This window comes from Schistocerca cancellata, chromosome 4, assembly GCF_023864275.1.
Source record: "Schistocerca cancellata isolate TAMUIC-IGC-003103 chromosome 4, iqSchCanc2.1, whole genome shotgun sequence".
In the NCBI taxonomy this organism is placed as follows: domain Eukaryota; kingdom Metazoa; phylum Arthropoda; class Insecta; order Orthoptera; family Acrididae; genus Schistocerca; species Schistocerca cancellata.
Window position 1 is genome coordinate 666,171,455 of NC_064629.1, and position 19,157 is coordinate 666,190,611.

Consider the following 19,157-nt stretch of genomic DNA (forward strand, 5'->3'; position numbering starts at 1 on the left):
TGAATTCCCGTCGTATACCTGTATGTAGATGAATTTGTAAATAAGCTTTACCTATAATGTACTTTTAAAGATATAACAAGGGATGGCTTTTCTGATAGTGCATACGCGTAAATAGTGAGTTTCGGCATTAACATCTATTTATAAATAACTGTTTAACCATGGGTAACGCCACGGTCCAAGCTAGTAACATATGTAATTACACTAACCCCCTAAGACATCCCCCCCCCCCACTGGTAAAAGCACAAATCGCACACTGCATCTGACAGTCGGCAACACAAACCTAAACATTGCATCGAAACAAGTGTCAAGTTCATAGTGCTGTGAAATGTGGGAAAAACCGCAAATTGGCATTTAGAAGAAGAACAACAACACCAAAATTGCAACAGGAGCGTAATATGTAGGAAATCGTCCACGCAACCTGTAAATACAGTTCAAAACATTACTACCTAATAGGAAATACCAACACCTAGAACTGTTTATAACGTATAGGTACAGTGACCAAAATGTAAATTAAATAGCGAACATATGTACATATTCCAGGCCACTGAAGATGCCTTGCAGAAAATAAAGGCGAAACGCATATGGCATTAAAATTGTGTTTCATTCAGTTGGGCCGGCCGAAGTGGCCGTGCGGTTAAAGGCGCTGCAGTCTGGAACCGCAAGACCGCTACGGTCGCAGGTTCGAATCCTGCCTCGGGCATGGATGTTTGTGATGTCCTTAGGTTAGTTAGGTTTAACTAGTTCTAAGTTCTAGGGGACTAATGACCTCAGCAGTTGAGTCCCATAGTGCTCAGAGCCATTTGAACCATTTTTCATTCAGTTGCTGTCAGACGGTCCATAAAGTAAAAATATCAATATACTGTAATATTAAACGCAACTGAGGAGATTAAAACGTGTTTGTCTTTACAAATGTTTCGACTAAGTTTCATTGTCCTACGGTCACTCACGTTTCATGACTACAAAAGGTGAAGTCGTGAAATGGTATCTAACGTGGCTTCAGGCTGTGGTGGATGCAGATGGTCGTCACACTGAGCAACGTTTGTAACCTGGAATGTAAACATGGTACGCTATTAATAGATGTTACCCTCTCATGTGGAGATTAAAACGTGTTTGTCTTTACAAATGTTTCGACTAAGTTTCATTGTCCTACGGTCACTCACGTTTCATGACTACAAAAGGTGAAGTCGTGAAATGGTATCTAACGTGGCTTCAGGCTGTGGTGGATGGAGATGGTCGTCACACTGAGCAACGTTTGTAACCTGGAATGTAAACATGGTACGCTATTAATAGATGTTACCCTCTCATGTGGAGATTAAAACGTGTTTGTCTTTACAAATGTTTCGACTAAGTTTCATTGTCCTACGGTCACTCACGTTTCATGAGGGTCCTCGCAGGCAGAAAAAGTTTACTTATAACCACCATGTACTATGGCAACAGAACAGATGTTCAGAAGCAGATATTTTGTATTTATAAGCCGTATAAATTCTAAATAAGGTGAACATTCATAACAGGAGAACCATATGAAGCATAATATTCCAAGTTATTGATTTATGGCGGATCAGTATAGGTGCTGTGAGCAGCAGGGTATCATTAATGGTGTTTCGTAGCTGGAGTTCGGTTTAAGCATTCAGAATACTAGTACAATTCGTTAGCACTAGAGCAGGAAACAAACAAACTTACTCGAAAGAAGGCTGCAGTCGATCCCCTCTCGAACGTTCCGTACTTAATTTTGGATTGCTTCGCAAGATCTTGAACACTATTTATTGGGAAGTCCATCCTTGTGACTGTAAGGAACGCAGCAAGATTTGCAGTGTACGAAGAGATCATGATGAGAGTGAAGAACCACCAGATTCCTGCTACCATCCGCGTCGAAATAGCTCTGAAATGAGACCACAGCATATGTTACTTTCGATAGTAAGAATAATGTCAAAACATGTGCTAAATTGTCTATTAGAATACACTCAGTAAGGTCTGGCCTGCATTGTGTTAATGAATGTAATGGGTAGAGATGTTAGAAAGTTTAGCTTTACGTTGCTTAGTGGAGCCACCAAAATTTTTTTAACTTACTTTCATTCGCAAAATTCGCATCCAGTAATTGTTAAAATTCTATTAGTTTTCATATTGGTTGCTGGTGTATATACACTGAACTGTTATCCTTTAGTGATTTTGTAGATCTACTCGAAGCTTATTTTGAATTCTTGCAGAACTTGCTTAATGAGAAAGTCAAAAGAATATTTTGTTTCCCTTATCTATACAACGTAACTCACATGTAAGGCGTCTGACATGGTAGTAAAGTATAAGATAGTCTGCTGCTATCTTCTTTATGAATTATTTAGGGCTACAGAATAAGAACTACTTGCAGTAATATTAGTTTACAGTAATCTGCTGTCAGTTCCTATCTGGTACAAGGGAACAAAAGAGTGATACTGGAAAAGGACAGCAAAGAACCAGAGGAAAATTATATAAAATTTATGTGAGGTGGAAGAACTGCAGCTTCACTCTAATATTAAGTGGTGTGTGTACGTCACGATCACATGTGGCATTCCGTGACGTCCTATAGGTAAGTTTGGGAAATAATTAAACTGACGCAACTCCGCTCTAACGTAGTATTCTCTGTTGGCTTCGGATCAAAGCAAAATCCATAAAGAGGTAACTGACAACACGCATTTATCTCTACTGGTCTGAACCCTGAGACTACTCGCGAGCGATGCATAACTTTACGCAGAAAAATGTGGTCATGGACATATGAGAGCTCAAAGTGGAGTACAAACTGTCAACAAAATGACCATTTTCCGGGCAACAGCAATCCTGTCTGACTATCTTGTTGCGCCACACAAATCGTTTCCTTAGTTAATCCGTTTGATGCCACTCGTCATGACCACTATTTTGATATCCGGATGGGTGCCATAATGAATCGTATCTAAATAGCAGGTATTAAAACTCGAAACGCAAAATGCTAAGGCAACGTCTGTGGCACAAGCCCGTGAGCAGGATATTGGCCTGACTAGAGGAAGAGAGCAGTCTTTCTTCGCCGTGGCGTCCGCAGACTCATGGTCTAATGGACTGCGTTGGTGCCTCTGGATCACGGGGTCCCGGCTTCGATTCCCTGCCGGCTTGGGGTTTTTCTCTGCCCGGAGAATGGGTGTTTGTGTTGTCCTCATAATTTCATCATCATTCGTGATAGTGGCTAAACTGGACTGTGTTAAAAGAATTGGAGTGGGAAAAAAATTGGGACTTTGTACGGGCGCTAATGACCTTGCAGCTGAGCGCCCCACAAACCAAACATCATCATCTTCGTCGTAGCACTAGGAAAGGAATGGTGGCGGGACTATCGCCCCGGTCGCCTTTTACCCCTGGAGAAGATCTCCGGTACTAATTTTATCGCAGACTGAATCGACCTGGGGCCTTCTTGGAAGGATTGTAATGAAGGAAAATCCCCACCTCTATTCCGGACTGAACCTGAGACTTGTAGGGCCAGAATCTAGTGCCCTATCCGCTAGACCACCACTGCTACAAAACACGAACCGAGTCTTACAATATTAAAAAACTAAACTGTGATCGTCTAGTACTTTCAATTCGTTTTTGAGCTATTTAAAGCGTACATTTACAAATATTAAAACTGCCAATAGAATATTAAGAACTCCTTAGGCTTACTGTGGAGCTATATCGGATCCCTGCTGCATTATGGAGCCACAGTTGTGCCAGATAGAGTTGCTCATGGTGAGTGTATTCTCCAGCTCTTCCGATTCCGCAGAGCATGGGTGCGACGATTTCCACTCGGACGGTGTAGCTCTGCAGGAAGACAACTGGTTTACAATTTACCAAAGAACAGATACATCGCACAAATGAAACTAGATGACAAGAAGATCGAATCATTACAATCAAATAATATGTTACACATTCCCGACATATTGTCGGTGGAACAGCGACCCATGTAATACTGAAAAAAATATATGTTTTAGTCTACAGTCGCAATTTAATTGTTTTCCCGATTGGCTACGTACTTCGGTAAGCAGTGCTGTCTTCGGGCCATCACCTGGCGCGAACTCGTAGCACTGGTTTCCCAACTAGGTTTGTCAAAATTGACACAGCTACTTGGGAAGCCAGTGTGACGACTGCGTGCCAGGGGATACCATGAAACTGGTACAGTCTACAGCCGGTAGCCAGTAGGCAAAGTAAATAAATTACGACTACAGATTGAAATATATATTTTTCAAATAATAAATGGCTCTGAGCACGATGGGACTTAACATCTGAGGTCATCAGTCCCCTAGAACTTAGAACTACTTAAACCTAACTAACCTAAGGACATCGCACACATCCATGCCCGAGGCAGGATTCGATTCTGGACCGCAGCGGTCGCGCGGTTCCAGACTGAAGCGCCTAGAACCGCTCGGCCACAACTGCCGGCTTCAAATAATATATTGATCAAACAGTGATATAATAATCACTGTAATGAGGTAGCTGAAAATTCTACAAATGAATATGAAATGCGCTGGTAATATTTCAAACCGTTTGTGTGCTTCATTGTAAACCTGTTCGCGAAATAGTTTAAAAGCCTACATAAAACTGCTGTAATGTTAATAATGGTTTAATCAGTCAGAGTTTTTTCTTGAACTGTTATTTTACGGACACTCGGAGCTTGTCAATAAGTTTATTGCAGGCTGATTACGTGAACAAAACTAGCGCTATATACCAAAATCTAGAGAAGTGTGCAAGCAGTACGTAAATCGTAAACGGCAGAGTACGTCGGAAACAGCCTTGGACATTGTTTCAAGTAATACCCACCGTGGGATAAATAACACACAAAGAAACAGAATGAAATAAATCTCAAAATATTTGCACATCGATCCACAAACATTCCATATCATACTTTTGCTACCGTAAGTGTAACTGTATTTACTGCGCGACAAAAGTCAAGTCCACAGGTGAAGGACTTCTGAAATATTTTTGTGCTCGGTCTTTTGGGTTGCCTAATGACTGAGTTCTTTCTCTTAATTCACCTTTCCCGAGAGGCCATAAATGTTGTTTGTACTCATTTAAACTGCAAGAAATTTACAGATATCATATGTTATTCCTGAAACAATCTAATAAATAACCGAAAAATACTGAAATAAAACATAAAAAGACATTTTGGGTGAAAATAAGGATCTGATTCATTTTTCCTTCTCAGCAGTGAAAGTAATCATAAATTTCGAATCTCAAAGGTTATCTGAAACCTGACAGTATTGACTTCGACTCCTCAAAATAATTCACTTTACTTATTTCTGCCGGCCGGTGTGGCCGAGCGGTTCTAGGCGCTTCAGTCTGGAACCGCGCGACCGCTACGGTCACAGGTTCGAATCCTGCCTCTGCCATGGATGTGTCTGATGTCCATAGGTTAGTGAGGTTTAAGTAGTTCTAAGTTCTAGGGGACTGATGACCTCAGATGCTAAGTGCCATAGTGCTCAGAGCCATTTGAACCAAGTATTGCTAAAAAAGATGGTATGAACTTATTTCTGCTCCTAAATTTGTACCAAAATTATACACTGTTTTGTGGCTGATTAAAAAAGGACAGATTAAATGGTCCGACATTTAATGACTGGACTTTGCTAGTAAATTTATCTGTGAGTCAACGTCAGTTTTACCATTTGCAGTTCTTTATACATGTGGGAAATTTTGTTGCGTCTCGTTAGGACTCGTAAATACCTCCTTGATTGGGGCGATCCCTAATAAAGGAGTGTACAGTTCAAACCAATGGCCTTAATCACATATTACTACTAGCAACGCACATTTCTCAGAGTTGCATGGTGTAATACGTCCGACTTCTCCTGCAGACGTAGTAACCGTTATTGTTACTTAAAACCATACTAGCAAGCGGTTGGTGCACTGTCTCTTACAATTACATTCCTGCTGCCTTCAGTAAAGTAGCAGGACATACCTCGCGTAATAATAATAATAATAATAATAATAATAAGTTTAACAGTTCAAAGCTCGAATTGTGCTAAATAAAGACTTGTCACTGCATGTTCTGTTGGCAGCGCTGTCAATGAAACATGTTTCTAGCATACTTCCAGTATTTCCTTCCACCGTAGTCATCGCTGACAATCATCTACTCAAAGCAGAAATACGAAGCGACCATTAAGCGTTTCTGAAGATAAACGACCCTGTAACACGATATGTGCGCGTAAGAGGCACTGCACGTTATGGTGGCAAACAAATCGGAACTGTCGAGACGTTTATTTCGCCTGGAGAACCGTATCATATTTAACTGTTAAAAAGAATTCCAAACAGAGACATGATCACCCAAGGAGCGGCATCTCACACGTCTACCAGTGTGTGTGTAACAGCGGGGAAAATTAATTAATGTCAAGCGTGAGGCTATCTGTGATTTCGGTCTAGTAAGACAATCTAGAATCAGTTTCTGAGATTTCCACGCACAATGTACCTAAGAGAGTGATTGGAACGCGAACAGGAATAAACTCAGAGATAAAGCAACATTAGAAGAAGAAAACGGCTGCAATATTGGCAGCTTTAAGGGGCAGGTTTACATCGATGAAGTGTAGACACAACGCAACAGTGCTGCAAATTGACACAACACACGCTTGGAACAATTACATTTTTATTTTATTTTATTGTTGAGTGTCATTTCTCTTTTAGATAGCTGATAATGTGAGTTCTAAAGTGATCTATCAGCGTACATTTCTCCATCAATAATAAAGGCAGATTAAACGACACTCATAAAAGGCATTATCTGCAAATAAATAATGTTCTTATTAGTGTCTTACTCGATGTCCGCCACTTAATATTTGTGTGTTTCCTTACTGATTATAACTAGGTGAGTATCCCAGTTTTGTTACGAATTAATTATTCCAATCTTCTATAAGTTCATCTCCTCCTTCGCTCACTCTGTGTCCATCTCCTCTTCTGCCTCTCTCTGCCAATCTCTTCCTCGTCCCTGTCTCTCTCCATCTGCTCCTCTTTCCTTTCTCTGTCCATTTCCTTCTCTCTCCCCTCTCTGTCCATTTGCCACTCCCCTCTCTCTGTCCACCTCCTCCTCCCTCCTATCTGTGTCCATCTCATGCTTCCGCCGCTCTGTCTGTCCATCTCCTATTACCACTTCTCTCTCCGTGTTATCAAAAAATGGTTCAAATGGCTCTGAGCACTATGGGACTTAACTTATGAGGTCATCAGTCCCCTAGAACTTAGAACTACTTAAACCTAACTAACCTAAGGACATCACACACATCCATGCCCGAGGCAGGATTCGAAGCTTCGACCGTAGCGGTCGCGCGGTTCCAGACTGTAGCGCCTAGAACCGCTCGGCCATCAAGTTCTCATCAATGTGTACACCAAAACTTTGGAACATTCTACCCTGTTTACTATTAGCAGACCTCTCTTATTCTTTTTTAGGAGACCAGGCGTACTATCTTAAATGACCTGCATATCAGTAAGTTACTAAACTCTAACCTTCGTTTCTGAATAAATAAATTGATATCATAGGTGAAACTTTTTCGCGGAAACTCTAGAAGTACGTAACAACCAGTTTCGTTGCTAGCTGCACTGACAGTGTGAAGGTACCTTCTCATATGAAATGCCCCTAAAGAAATATCTACGTTGTGAAAGTGTGCACACGAGAGTATAAATTAGTTAGCTGGAAACATTCGACATGCTCTAAATACAGTTGCGGCAAATTGTTTTATAATTTGCAACAAATGAGAAATAAGTTAATATTAATTCTTTTAACTGACTTTTCACAAAAATTAATTTAACTATCTGAATTCCTCTATTAAATTTCCTTCGATTTTGAAGCAGAGAGAAATGATTGTAATCTAATTAGACTTATTGTGTGGATCGATTATTATTATTAAGCTTACCGTGCTAGTAGAAACAGCATCACGGACACTCCGAGGAAAGCTGTAGCCATGTAGATCCAGACATCGATGGTGAACGGCTCCAGAAATGAAAACATATTTCTTTGCGGTCTCTCTGACTTTGTATACAGTATGCTGATTCCTGTTGAATGAAAAATAGAATATCAACATTTTTTTCTATTATTTTTTAAAATCTTCTGCTCGATTATATTATCAGATAATTTTGCTGTACGGTAAAGTTGAATAGATTTTTTTTAACAAATTAGGTGATATCTGATTTGTAGTATTGAAACTAAATGCTGTCTTTTGATAATATCTCGTTAAAGTGAACCTTATTTTTCATTCAGTCATGAAATAAATTCTGCATGAAGGTAAAACATACACTGCAAGGAATATTAGTCTATTGAATGTATCTGTTAAATTTCCTTCGCTTTTGAAGCAGAGAGGAATGATTACAATCTAATTACACTGATTGTGTGGTTCAATTACGATCATTAAGTTTACCGTGGTAGTAGAAACACTATCCCAGACACTCCGAGAAACGCTGAAGCCATGTAACCATGCCTCTCTAGCCCCGATGTGATAATGAATTTAAGTTATCGAGAGACGGCGAGATACTGTAATAACGTTTTATCATGCTTTGGGAGTACAGATAGAAAGACTGCACTATAAAAATATCTCTGTAGCCGAGGACGCTAGGAAACACTAATGTGCTGTGGAAAATCTCTGTTATTGACTATAAACGCTAATGTAAAAAAAAAAAAAGGCTCAAATGGCTCTGAGCACTATGGGACTTAACTTCAAAGGTCATCAGTCTCCTAGAACTTAGAACTACTTAAACCTAACTAACCTAAGTACATCACACACATCCATGCCCGAGGCAGGATTCGAACCTGCGACCTTAGCGGTCGCGCGGTTCTAGACTGAAGCGCCTAGAACCGCTCGGCCACCACGGCCGGCAAATACTAACGTAGCATGTTTCAGAAACACGATTTCACGTCTACATGAATGACGACAGAAGCATGGGGTAAATTTTATCTTACTTATAAAGACATAAAAGTTTGTTTACCTTGCCGCCAATTGCAACTGCCGGTCCATGTGATTTCCCGGTAGGGTTGTCTCTGATACAGCTAGTTTTCTCGCTCGGTCTTTTGTTATCAAGGTGGCGATAATGCAGCTACAATAAGCGTTTGTGATCTCTGTTTGAACAGGTGCAATGCATTTACAACTGACTGGCGTGATTTTAGTCGAGAGAAGGACACCACACTCTTAAGGGCCCTACACACGCACGCACCAACTGACAGACCGACAAATTTGGACGTGTGTAGGTGCTTAGGCCACCGACCAACCATCCGACAGTTGAACCCCCCTTCCTCCCCCCCTCTTCGCCTCCCCTGCTTTACTCAGCAAACTGTGCGGTGTGTAATGCTGTCGCGCCAACCATCCGACAAAAGTTCGTTTTGCTAATGCGCGCGGGCTTGAAAACTGCTGTAGTATACATGATAGAGATCGAAGTTGACGAAACTTTAATTGCTTGGTTAGTTGATTCGGAGGAGGGGACGAAACAGCGGGGTCATCGGTCCCATCGGATTAGGGAAGGATGGGGAAGGAAGTCGGCCGTGCCCTTTCAAAGGAACCATCCCAGCATTTCCCTGAATTGATTTACGGAAATCACGAAAAACCTAAATCAGGATGACCGGACGCGGGTTTCCTCCGGCGTCCTCCAAAAATGCGAGTTCAGTGTGCTAACCACTGCGCCACCAAGCTCGGTAAACTTTAATTACAGAATTGCTGGAGAAATTTAAAGCCCGCGAGGAATATGGCTATAGACATGAAAGAAATGAAGCACCTGTTTAATTTTTATACGAATTTATAACGATATCATGTTGGACAGAGAGAGAGTAAAAGGAATCAGTCGACGTTATGTATTTCGGTTTTTAGGTTTAATTCCCAACATTGCCGGAAATGAAATCTAATAACCGAAATGCAAACATATTTGATCTTAGATTTAATTTCCGATGCGTGTCGGAAGTAAAATCTGAAAAGCGAAATATAGACAGTCAACGGACTTTTATTCAAAAAAAAAAAAAAATGGTTCAAATGGCTCTGAGCACTATGGGACTTAACATCTATGGTCATCAGTCCCCTAGAACTTAGAACTACTTAAACCTAACTAACCTAAGGACAGCACACAACACCCAGCCATCACGAGGCAGAGAAAATCCCTGACCCCGCCGGGAATCGAACCCGGGAACCCGGGCGTGGGAAGCGAGAACGCTACCGCACGACCACGAGATGCGGGCTGACTTTTTTTCATAGAAAGTACTTGCTTCCTTGTTAAAAAGTGTTGGAATATCCAGCCTCTATCCAAACCTTCTCCTATGAAGAGCTGCTAAATGTTTGATTTCTTGTGTGTCTGTTGTTTATGCTAAGTGCATAATGAGTTGCTGTAGTATAAAGAGAAGTTTCAGCATTAGAAAATTGCAGCGAAATACAGGAAGATCTGCAGCGGATAGGCACTTCGTGCAGGGAGTGGCAACTGACCCTTAACATAGACAAATGTAATGTATTGCGAATACATAGAAAGAAGGATCCTTTATTGTATGATTATATAATAGCAGAACAAACAGTGGTAGGAGGTGGCTTGCAAAACAATCGTTCGACCTGTACCTGAGTATTGCTCATCAGTGTGGGATCCGTACCAGGTCGGGTTGACAGAGGAGATAGAGAAGATCCAAAGAAGAGCGGCGCGTTTCGTCACAAGGTTATTTGGTAAGCGAGACAGCGTTACGGAGATATTTAGCAAATTTAAGTGGCAGACTGCAAGAGAGGCGCTCTGCATCGCGGTTAACTTACTGTCCAGGTTTCGAGAGGGTGTGTTTGTGGATGAGGTATCGAATATATTGCTTCCCCCTACTTATACCTCCCGAGGAGATCACGAATGTAAAATTAAAGAGATTCGAGCGCGCATGGAGGCTTTCCGGCAGTCGTTCTTCCCGCGAACCATACGCGAATGGAACAGGAAAGGGAGGTAATGCAGTGGCACGTAAAGTGCCCTCCGCCACACCCCGTTGGGTGGCTTGCGGAGTAAAAATGTAGATGTAGATGTTGATAAAGTTTACACAAACATCTTTTGTTCTTTTTATTTTGCTTTACCATGATGCATTTTCTCAGGCAACTTTAAGTCACGTTGCAGGTTTCAGGAATCATTTTAGATAGTAGCTGTGGGGATACAGCTGCACTGAATTTGAACTCCTCGTAACACCTGGTAGCAGCTGGAAACCGTAGAGTAGCTAAGTCCTCCTCGCAGCTTACAGCCTATCTCATGTCTGTATTCTCCTTCGTTAAGAATGGTTGTATGATGTTCAGCTCCAAAATGCATGTTTCATTCATTTTTTGATGATTTCGAAAATCATCGGCTCCCAGCTCCTTAAGTAACAGAGCGTGGGCGAATTTCTTTCTTTGTATTAGCCGCCTCTTTGATCATAGCTTTCTCTCGGCTTTTTTTGACCTTGTTGCCTCTAAAACACCCAAGACAAACCGTAATGTAAAACGAGTCGGAATCTCGTGGAACATAGCGTCAACGGTAAAAAAAAAAAAAATTCACAATAGGGCGGCGTTATAATCGATGAGTGCAATTGATACGGACATGTGTAGACTGCCACGAAGTTGATCGGTCGGTCAGTCGGCCAATATGTTGGTGAGTGTGTAGGGCCCTTTACATCACAAAGCATTCGAGAACGACACCAGCAGTTTAGAGACAGTTGTGTATGTAAGAGAAAATCCCCAGGTCTACTCGTGGTGCCAGGTGAGAGATATCGGATGCATTAACTCCAGAAGTGTGGGATGAATGTGACCACCGTATGGTGGATGTGCGTCCGGCGGAGGGCATATTGAATATTTGTGAGATATCAGTGAAAACTTTGGTCCTAAAATTGTGAAACGTACTGCAAGGTTGTATGTGCATGCATGGAAAAGGTATACCCTTGCAAAAGCAGATGGTTCTTTTGAAAAATATAAACTTTTTACTCCTATTCGTAAGTTAAAATTTGTCCCAAGTTTCTGTCTTCAATCATGTTGAAGATACAGCCTTTCTGAAATTAGATGAATGTTTAGGAAATGCCCTGAGTAATACAGTATTTACATGTCCTACACAGTAATCTAAGACAATGCAACAAATCCATTGCCACCTACTTCATTATGTTCGAGGAAGTCAGGGAGGTTTCGATTGTTCGGCTCAAGAAGCCACACAGCTGCAAATATCTACATGATAAATTACGGCTTAGCTACTGCTAAAGTCGTGAAATTCTGTAACTGTTCAAAAGTGGACTCGAGACAGTAAATTTTAGTTTATTTCAATTTGCTGCAGAAAAGTTGCACTATCGATTCGTTTAACGTTGAATTTGTACATTTGCCACTTCTGCAACCGATAAATTGAAGGTGTATGGTGATAGTATTGTCTACATGAATCTAAGTTGATAAGAAAAGGAAATTTATGTATTTAGATTTTATACCGTGTGACGTGACAGCAAATGGTATGCCTGCTTAACTAAAATGCGTTTAAAGGTGGGTCGATACGGCTGCCAGCGTGGGAGCGATGCGGAAGGCAACAGCAGTACACATGTTGCAACACGGCAGTAATCTGTCCAGCCAACAATTACATTACATCAGCAGGCTGGACAGCGACAGCGCCACCGACATGGTTTACAATATTCCAAATTACGCGTATGCAAATTAACATCTGCCAAGCCGCGACCCAGCCCAGCAATATTAGTGGAGCCGCTTACTTTATAGCTGCGTCGTAATAGGAAGAAATATGAAGCACAAAATTGACAGCACTTTTAGAAAGACTTTGCAAGACAGACTCGTACGAACCATAACGTTTAGTTGAACTCTAGTAACCGATACGAACATTAGTTTTTTTATTGGCTGCTCGAATTACTGTGTTAAAAACATTTGGCAATAACGGATTATAAATGTAGCTTACAAATAATAATAAAAAAACGAGTCTGAACATTTCAGCGTACTTCGCAGTGCGCGTACAGGAACATACGTACTGGAAGCACACATTTCACGAAGCAGTGGCCGTGAAGGATATCTGAAAGTGTTACCAATAAGAATATAATTAAATACAATAAAACTAATCTTCATAAGGACACAATGAGAAAATTGGCCTTCTTCTGTGCACAAAGCAGTGTAACAAATGGATCAAAACCATTCATTCTCTTATTTCTACCGAGCGAGGTGCCGCTGTGGTTAGCACACTGGATTCGCATTCGGGAGGACGACGTCTCAAACCCGCGTCCGGCCATCCAGATTTAGGTTTTCCGTAATTTGCCTAAATCGCTTCAGGCAAATGCCGAGATGGTTCCTTTGAAAGGGCACAGCCGATTTCCTTCCCCATCCTTCCCTAATCCGATGGGACCGATGACCTCGCTGTTTGTTCCCCTCCCCTGAATCAACCAACCAACTTTTATTTCTTTCTAGATCTGTCAAACGCCACGATCTCGAGATCCTAGTTATCGTTTCACACATGTTGTTCGTTTTTACTGCCAGTTGGAAGCGCTCACACATGATGTTCGTTTTTACTGTCAGCTGGAAACGCCATCAGCCTTTTCTTTGGTTTCCAGGCTATGGTGAACACTATATGAGTTGCCTATGGTTCTTCGTTTCCTTACAACCTATAGTTTGTGAGATGATAGACAGGAGAGGCTAAAGCGCGCGAGTATGACAGACGACATGGTAGCGCGATTCCGTACACAGGTGGGCATAGTCGCTAGAAGGTAGCGTATTGCTATTAGATTATAGCATACGACACGCGAGAATCAGCAGTTGGCGGGCTGTACCGACCACGATTTAATATGCGGCTTTCAGAACGGTAGCAGCTAAATTGAAGGTTACTACGAGTGGCTTTCTCCAAGCGAGTGGCCGTTGAAATTGGTGCATGGAGGGAGGGTGCCGATATGGCAGAAACACAAATGTGGCTAATTATTTCACGGCCACATGAATAAAACCAATACTAATGAAGCTACGTAATTGGAAATGGCACCACTAGAAAGAGAAACGTAAGGCAAGGCTACACGTTTAGTGACCCTCTTTGTTTGGTGGAATAGTGCATTATATAAGGATGATGAAAGTGTAGATTTACACTCTTTGACATAAAACGTGGCCGGCGGCTGCAGAGTCTAAGTTCGCGTCGGTCGGGACACTGGAAAAATTACAAGGTTACGCTGATATTTCCTTAAGTCCGGCTATCTACACAATTCGCAATACTGTAGGCTGCCAAAGTTACTGGAGGTTCAAATGGTTCAAATGGCTCTGAGCACTATGGGACTTAACATCTCAGGTCATCAGTCCCCTAGAACTTAGAACTACTTAAACCTAACTAACCTAAGGACATCACACACATCCATGCCCAAGGCAGGGTTCGAACCTGCGACCGTAGCAGTCACGCGGTTCCGGACTGAGCGCCTACAACCGCGTGACCACCGCGGCCGGCGTTACTGGAGGAAGTTTGTCTTCTGTTTTAGCTGTTGTGATACGCCCGTAGACTAGTGGTAAACAGCGCGTCGTCTGAATACAGTTTCTAGCAGTCGATACTGCTCATTGCCTAACCTTTCATAGCGTCTTTCGACTGAATGCTGAAGTCCTGAATGTAATGGTGGATCAGCTACACTGTATTTCATTTTATGACGTACCAGTAATAATAGTTCCGTCCAATAACATTTTTGCGACAGGTTTCTTGGCAGATTGTCTGCCTTTGAACGCCGCTTGCGTCAGACCTCCCCAGGACCTAATGTCGGCACAAGGCAGCGGCTGTCGCGACGGAGTCCTCGCCTTGTGTCGAAAGCATCAGCTACCGCTCATCGCTTTGGGGAGCATCAAATGCTTTACTGTTGTCGAGTGATACTCCACAAAAAAGTCTGTCTTGCATTACACTTTAACTACGTTGTTTAATCCCATTATTAATACTTTATGTCTCGTTTATTTTCCATTTAGAAACGATTTTCCTTGCAGTTGTTTGTCAGGAATACGCACTTTTTCGTCAGGCCGCACTAAGTAATTGTGGTGTAATCAGTTTTACTGTCATTGTCTTATTTCTTACCGTAAATGTATGCGACGAACTGTGTGAAAACCTTGCAGTTCTTGCTCTATATCAATGCAGGCAAACTACACATTTTGAGATCCACATATGGATTCATGGGGAACTCAACGCTGATCGAAAGTGATACTTAAGTTACTAAATTGCTGAATTTTGAAACCACCCAGAGTGGAAGGAAGTTGCTTAATTCGGTGTCAGTAAACGTCTATGGGGGTCCCTAATTGCTGTTACACAGATTTAGCACGGAGAAACTATATTCACTTCGTAACTATTCCCCCGACATTATGTCTTACTACGTGACGAACAAAACTCAAATTTGTGTCTTTGATGGTCAAGTCGAAGTTCTTCAGAGACTTCTTCTTTTAGTTTGCAGCTCCACTAAAAAAAAACAGGAAATAAGAACCTATTAGAGTACTGAGCTGGACTGCAATCAGACCTGAGTAATAACACCACCCGTGCATCATGTGTGGAACCACTGAGATAACGCGACATTGTTAGGAGCTGGCCTCTCTCATCGCTATATTGGTCGCTCTGCCTCATAATGCAGCGTCAAAGAAAAAAGCAATTGTTATTTATGTGAAATACGGCACTCTTGAAGTGTTGTCTGAGTGTCTCGTCATAGATGAGGATTGTGTAGCATAAGTAATCAAAGTGGGAAGAGCATCCCAAATAAATTTAGCGGAACAATTCATGAGCCCATGCGGAAGTAAATGCACTGTCACAGGTTTACCAAATATTTGCAGCGATACTGCCAAGTCTTAGCTGTGTTAGGGGCAGTTATGTAGCGAAATGCTTGTGCTCGTCTTATACTGGCTCTCAGAGAAGAGATGCAAACACGTGTGGTTTTTATGCAGCGCTCTTTATTGATACTTTCTAACTTTGCCATTGGGGATAGTCATATCTGCGGCATCCAATTAGATTTAAAACAGAATTCCTCAATTTTGAAGTATTCCGGCGTGGAAAGGGGCTGTTAACGCCGCTGTTATTTAGTTTCAGCGCAGGTATAATAAAGCTAGTCATATTAGTTTCCTCTCATGCAGCTTTCTGCATGTGACATGCAGAACTATGTTGGTGGGGATGGAACCATGAAGAAACTCAGTTAACTAATTACTCAGTACCATGCAGTAATCAGTTCATCTGAGGATTCAGAAGAGAGGAAACTGAAAATTATGTTCATTGACACAGAAAATAATCTGTAAAGGTGAGCAATGTGCCTTTCTACACCTTCATATGTTTTCACCTTCAGATCTATCATATAATACTCTTAAGTAGCCTGTTCATTGCTTTCGTAATTTTCCTTTCCTTTTTGGTCCCTAAACGATAAAGGAAGCCAAATCTATGTTACTGATGGTTCCTTCGAATCTTTCCAGCTACTTTTTTTCTGTTTTGTTGCTTGGTACTCGTAAAGCAGACCACTTTACCGGCTCCCACGAGGTATTGGATCGAGGCTGACAGAAAGCGTATGAAGTGTATTCGAAATATAATGTCACAAGTGGAACACGCACTTGATTACCCAGAATTGTCATGTTACTTAACGTAGCTGTGTAAATAAAAGCAAGAAGAAATTAATTTATCCGTTACTGTACATCACCAGAACAGTAGCGGAGCAAAATTCTCAAAGAAAAATTTCCATTTACAGCTATAACACTAAACCAAACAGTTGGGACAATGGTAAACCAGCTATACACTGATCAGCCAGAACATTCTGACCACCGACCTACTATCGATATAAATCTGTCCAGGCGATTGCAGCGTCGCCTGGTGAGGAATGACAGTCAGACACACACACGGTGCATGTAGTATCAGTGAGCGTGCTGTCCGTGTGTAGAGTGGGGAAGGCGTGGGATCTGTCTGAGTCTGACCGAGGGAAGATGGTAATGTCCCGGAGGCTCGGCTCGATAATTTCGGAAACACCACGACTTGTTGGGTGTTCGAGGAGTGCTGTGGTGAGTGTCTTCAACATGTGGCGAAACCAAGGTGAAACCACGTCCAGACGTTATGGCGTTGGGTACCCACCTCTCATTACAGATGTCGGCATGAGACTTTAACATTGGGCAAAGTACAAGTGTGTATCATGCAATGGTTGCAGGCCACGTATACCCCTTCATGGCGAACATGTTTCCGGACGGCAGTGACATTTTTCAACAAGATAATGCGACATGTCACAAGGCCAGGAGTGTGATGGAGGGATCGAGGAACACAGTGGCGAGTTCCAGTTGATGTGATGACCCCCCAACTCGCCAGATCTGAACCCGATCGAACACATCTGGAATGTGATTGAGCGTAGCGTCAGAGCTCATCGTCCCCGGAATTTTCGGCAGTTAAGTGGCTTATGTGTACGGACCTACCAAGTCCTCATTACTTCCATACCACGACGCGTCGCAGCTGTTATCCGTGTCAAATATGGATATAGAGGCTATAAGGTAGATGATCATTATGTTCTGGCTGATCATTGTACGTAGCACTGGCAGAGTTCATACCAAATATTCGATTGTTGAATAATATACAGTGACACGAATTTATCTGTCGTTATGGTGTTAAACCAACAGAATTTGTTGCAAACTTCTTTCTTCGTCACCGGCCTCCTTGTGCCGCCTTAGTTATTGTGCTTTTCCTATTGCCCTGCTAATGAAACGACAATGTAAATGTGCGTATTCTGTGTGGCGAAACATCCGACACTCGATTCTTCCAGATTCACTGGTCACGTGCACCGGTCCTAAATAGGGATGCGAAAGGTATTGCGAGTGAACGAGTAATAATAATAATAATAATAACACAATAATAACGAATGAAGTCTATTGCATTGGAGAGGAAAGTGAATAAATAAAAACAGCAATAAATAAAAGTAGGCTGATCGTTCAGTTGGCACGATGAAAAGATTTTATTAGCATTTTAGCACTGAGTTACGTTTTGGCTATTTGCTGAAAAAAAAGACAACTGAAGCCATATACATTGGTAATACAACGAGATTTGAAGCAGCAACTACCCTTGCCTTAGATCACGAGAACAGCACGGCGCCATGCAGCATACATGACACTGCTTATTTTAACTCTCTGCCGTTGCTCTATTAGTAATTAATGATGACAGTTCACGACATGAAATACAACAACAGTTAAAATTTAAGCTTGGAATTACCTTCCTAGAGTCGAAAAATGAAATTTATGATGTCGATGTTTTATAAACTATTCAGACTATTCAGATTATTTCATCAGTATGAAAAGAATCTATTAGAAGACTTAGCACTTTCACTCCCACAGTGGAATGAACGATCAGGATGTGCCAGACACACTATCATCTGCATTAGCGTCTGCGTCTTATCTGCACTAGCAATATGAAGAACTTCATTGACAGCTCTCAGTGTCTTCACTTCTGTCCACAGCCTGCTCCCGCCAGCCCACAGTGGAGTTGCGCTTGCAGACGTCGATCTAATGAATGGCTGGAAACAGATAGCATATCACACCACTGGAAAATGGACTTACGGCGAAAGCTTATTTTAACGAAACTAAGAATGTGTTTTGTCCAGAATGTCAAGAAACAGTAAGGTAAAATGCAATGCTGCTCCAAACGGGCTGTATCTTCATCTAGTCTTGTGGCATAAACAACTAGATTATCAGAAATACCACCAAATTGTGGATATGTTATTGACAATAGATTAATACATCGTTGCCGCAGAGTAATAAATGAAACTGTGGATTCGCAGGGAAGCATTGAACACATCACTATTGAAGCTGAAACAAAACAGAAGAAATAAGCAAATGTGCAGTTGTGTGCACTTTCATAAGTTCTTGACTTCCAGATCTGCTATAGGTAATGCATAATAATAAGTTTGTTCATTGCTTCCGTGATTTTTCCCGTCTTCGTTGACACCGAGATGATGAAAAAATACACATTCTTGCCACTGAAAGTTCCTACGAGTCTGTTCAGAGCGTTTCTCTTGTTTTGTTGGTGACGTAAGTTGGTATTCACGAAGCAGACGACTACTGCTACTCCTGCGAGGTTACCAGGAACATATAGCATGGTGGATTAAGATTCGTCACTTACTTATGACAGCTAGCAATCCACTTAAAGATGCGGCTAAAGGAATTGGTGAAATATACCTTTTGTAGCAAAACTGGAACTGATTTCGGAAGCAGCTGCCGTTTTAGAAAGTGAGCACTTTACATCTATGCGGACAAGGCATTGCTGAAGCAAACATTCTCTCA

General features: G+C 41.7%; 1 protein-coding gene across 1 annotated transcript in view; it reads right to left on the reverse strand.

Moving 5' to 3' along the window:
* Nucleotides 1-19,157, reverse strand: part of LOC126184374 (glutamate receptor ionotropic, kainate 2-like) — a 326,740-nt gene that overhangs the window by 116,689 nt on the left and 190,894 nt on the right. The window contains exons 8-10 of the mRNA XM_049926759.1: nucleotides 7,857-7,995; nucleotides 3,655-3,792; nucleotides 1,681-1,879 (exon numbers count right to left, since the gene is read on the reverse strand). Coding sequence (XP_049782716.1) covers nucleotides 1,681-1,879; nucleotides 3,655-3,792; nucleotides 7,857-7,995 — 476 coding nt within the window. The remainder of the gene's footprint in view (nucleotides 1-1,680; nucleotides 1,880-3,654; nucleotides 3,793-7,856; nucleotides 7,996-19,157) is intronic.